General features: G+C 34.2%; 1 protein-coding gene across 1 annotated transcript; it reads left to right on the plus strand.

Annotated features, from left to right (window-relative positions):
• Nucleotides 1-80: 80 nt before the first annotated feature.
• Nucleotides 81-2,265, plus strand: LOC111374254. The gene is made up of 8 exons (XM_022996908.1): nucleotides 81-554; nucleotides 670-679; nucleotides 726-907; nucleotides 1,012-1,143; nucleotides 1,268-1,478; nucleotides 1,535-1,723; nucleotides 1,809-2,051; nucleotides 2,123-2,265. Exons 1-8 carry the CDS (start codon nucleotides 81-83, stop codon nucleotides 2,263-2,265), a joined length of 1,584 nt encoding a protein of 527 aa, XP_022852676.1.
• The last annotated feature ends 1,122 nt before the right edge of the window (nucleotides 2,266-3,387 follow it).

Below are 3,387 nucleotides of genomic sequence, written 5' to 3' on the forward strand. Positions count from 1 at the left end.
ATGATATGATTTTTAGATACAGGAGCAAGTAATCATATGTGTGGGAAAAAGCATAGAGCTTGATGAAACTCTGCATGTCCATGTCTCTTTTTGGCGACCTCTCCAAAGCTCCAGTAAAAGGAAGAGGTAAAATTTTAATTAAGCTCGATAATGGTGGTCACAGTTATATTACTGATATTTATTATGTGCCAGATATCAAGCATAATTTATTAAGTCTAGGACAGCTCTTGGAAAAGAGATATGACATTAGTTTAAAAGATTCCCACCTAATCATCAAAGATGATCGAGGATATCCAATATTCCAAGTACGAATGTCTAAAAACAGAATGTTTGCTTTAAACATTCCTCATGACTCACCAAAATGTTTAAGTGCCATTATAAATGATAATAATTGGTTGTGGCACTTGAGACTTGGAGATTTAAGTTTTGAAGGATTAAAATTGTTGTCAAAGAAAAAGATGTTGAAGTGGTTGTCAAATATTGATCATTCGAATGAAGCTTGTGAAAGCTGTGTTCTTGGCAAGCATGCAAGAACAAATTTACAAAGGAGACAAGTTGGAGAGCAAAAAAGCCACTAGAGTTGGTCCATACAAATATATGTGGTCCGTTGAAGTCAATATTAAATGGATAAAACGGGTACTTTCTTACGTTTATTGATGACTATTGTAGAAAGACATGGGTATACTTTCTCAAGAAAAAGTCATAAGTGTTGAATGCTTTTAAAGAATTCAAGTCTAGTGTTGAAAAACAAAGTGGCTATCACATAAAGATATTGCGGTCAGATCAGGAAGAAAAATATACTTCTAATGCATTTAAAAGCTTTTGTAATTTGAACGGCATCAGACAACGGTTCACACCGACTTATACTCCCCAACTGAATGGTGTAGTTGAACGAAAGAACTGCACGGTTCTCGATATGGCGAGATGTTAAAAGATAAGAAATTATCTAAAGGATTTTGGGCTAAAACAGTTTCAACTGCAGTATATTTATTGAATCGGTGTCCTACCAAGAATGTTCGCGGACTAACACCTAAAGAGGCTTGGAGCACATATAAGCCTAGTGCAAATCACCTTCGAGCGTTTGGATGTATAGCTTATGTAAAGATCTTAGAAACAAGAAAAACTAAACTTTATGATAAAAAGGTAGAAATGTATCTTTATTGGCTATGGTGATAAGATAATAGGATACAAGTTATACAATCCCATTACAAAAGATATTATCATGAGTCGAGATGTAATCTTTGAAGAGGATAAAGCTTGGAATTAGGAGAATGCTAAAGACGTTGAGCAAGTTCATTTAATTCTTGAGCAAGAAGAATTTCAACCACCAAACAGTGGAGCAAGCGGCACACAAACAGTTGTATCTAGCTCACCCACAACATTAGAAGATTCATCATCTTCATTAGAATCATCCTCTGAAGAAGTGCCAAGAAAGATGAGAAACTTGAGGGATATTTATGATACTACTGAGCAACAAGGTGAACAATATGAATTGTTTTGTTTATTAGCTGACATGAACCACTTTCTTTTGAAGAAGCTTCAACGAATAAAAGATGGCAGAAAGCAATGGATGAAGAAATTAGTTCTATTGAGAAAAACAACGCATGGAAGCTCACTGAGTTACCTGAAGGAAAAAAGGCCATTGGAGTAAAATGGGTATACAAAATTAAAAAGAATATACAAGGCAAAATTCAGAGGTATAAAGCAAGGTTGGTTGTACAAGGTTACTCTCAAAAAAGAAATTGACTATGGAGAAATATTTGGACCCATTGCATGCATGAAAACAATTCGATTCTTGATTTCACTAGCTGCACAACATAGGTGGAAAATTTATCAGCTTGATGTCAGGACAGCATTTCTAAATGGATATCTTGAAGAAGACATATATGTGAAGCAACCACCTGGATACGTACGAAAGAGTCAACCGAATGAAGTTTATAAATTGAAAAAAAGCTCTTTATGGACTCAAGCAAGCCCAGAGCATGGAATACTTGTATTGACAATTACTTTAAAAAGAATGGATTTATGCAATGTCCGTATGAACATGCAGTGTATGTAAAACGAGAACAAGATGGAGGTATACTATTTATTTGTTTATATGTAGATGATTTGATTTTTACAGGCAACAATCCATCCATGTCTGAAGCCTTCAAAGAGAATATGATGAAAGAATTTGAGATGACTGATATTGGATTGATGGCGCACTTCTTGGGATTGAAGTTAAACAACAAGATGGAATTTTTATTTCTCAAAGTGCCTAGGTAGCAGATATTTTAAAGAAATTTGGAATGGAGAAGTGTAATCCGGTTACTACTCCAGTTGAAAGTGGACTGGAACTACGCAAAAATGAAGATGATAATATTGATCCTACATATTTTAAGAGCTTGATTGGAAGCCTTAGATATCTAAAATGCCCCAGACGGGTTATACTATATGGCGTAGGATTGATTAGCAGATACATGGAGACACCAGATCAACCCCATCTTAATGCAGCAAGAAGAATACTTCGCTATCTTAAAGGTACAATCAATGAAGGCTTACTTTACACATCTATTAATGATTTTAAGCTCACTGATTATTCAGATAGTAATTGGGAAAGAGATATAGATGAAAGGAAAACTACAACAGGATTCGTATTTTTTATTGGAGAAACTACATTCACATGGTCATCCAAAAAGCAACCAATTGTTACTTTATCCAACTGTGAAACTGAGTATGTTGCTGCAAGTTCAGCTGTATGTCATGCTATTTGGTTGCGCAATATGTTGACATATTTGGGATTCCCTCGAGAAAATTCAACTGATATTTATATTGATAACCGATCAGCAATTGTACTTGGAAAGAATCCAATCCAACGTGAAAGAAGTAAACATATAGATACACGTTTTCATTTTATTCGGGAACACATAAAGATGAAAGAAGTGGAGTTACTACCATACAGAACAAATGATCAAGCTACCATGCAGAACAAATGATCAAGTAATAGATATTTTTACCAAGCTACTTAAACATGACATGTTTACTAGACAGAAATTTATGCTTGGAATGGTCAAGTTTAAAGGGGATGTTGAAAGTTGTGTAAACTTGACCAATGAAATTCTAGAAGTAAGAAGAAATTTAAAATTATCAAGAAACTTTAGAAGTATGAAGATGAATATATGACCTAGTCAAAATTCTACTTGATTAAGCAAAAGTGTTTTATTGGATAGAAGAATATTACATGCTTAAGAAAAAGCTCGTGATTAATCGATAGCTATTAGAGAGTTGCTTAATCATCTTGAACTCTTCTTCTCTAAAGGAAATAGAAGTTACTTAATCGTTTTGAATTCTTCTTCTAATGGAGGTGGAAGTTACTTGTTCATTTTGAATACTTCTTCTACCAAAGAA

This window comes from Olea europaea, unplaced genomic scaffold, assembly GCF_002742605.1.
Source record: "Olea europaea var. sylvestris unplaced genomic scaffold, O_europaea_v1 scaffold12238, whole genome shotgun sequence".
Classification (NCBI taxonomy): domain Eukaryota; kingdom Viridiplantae; phylum Streptophyta; class Magnoliopsida; order Lamiales; family Oleaceae; genus Olea; species Olea europaea.

Coding starts and splice junctions, on each gene's coding strand:
- LOC111374254 (XM_022996908.1), top strand. CDS start 81: ATGTCTCTTTTTGGCGACCTCTCCAAAGCTCCAGTAAAAGGAAGAGGT. Junction 908..1,011: donor TTGAACGAAAGAACTGCACG/GTTCTCGATATG, acceptor TGTCCTACCAAG/AATGTTCGCGGACTAACACC. Junction 1,724..1,808: donor AGCAAGGTTGGTTGTACAAG/GTTACTCTCAAA, acceptor TGATTTCACTAG/CTGCACAACATAGGTGGAAA.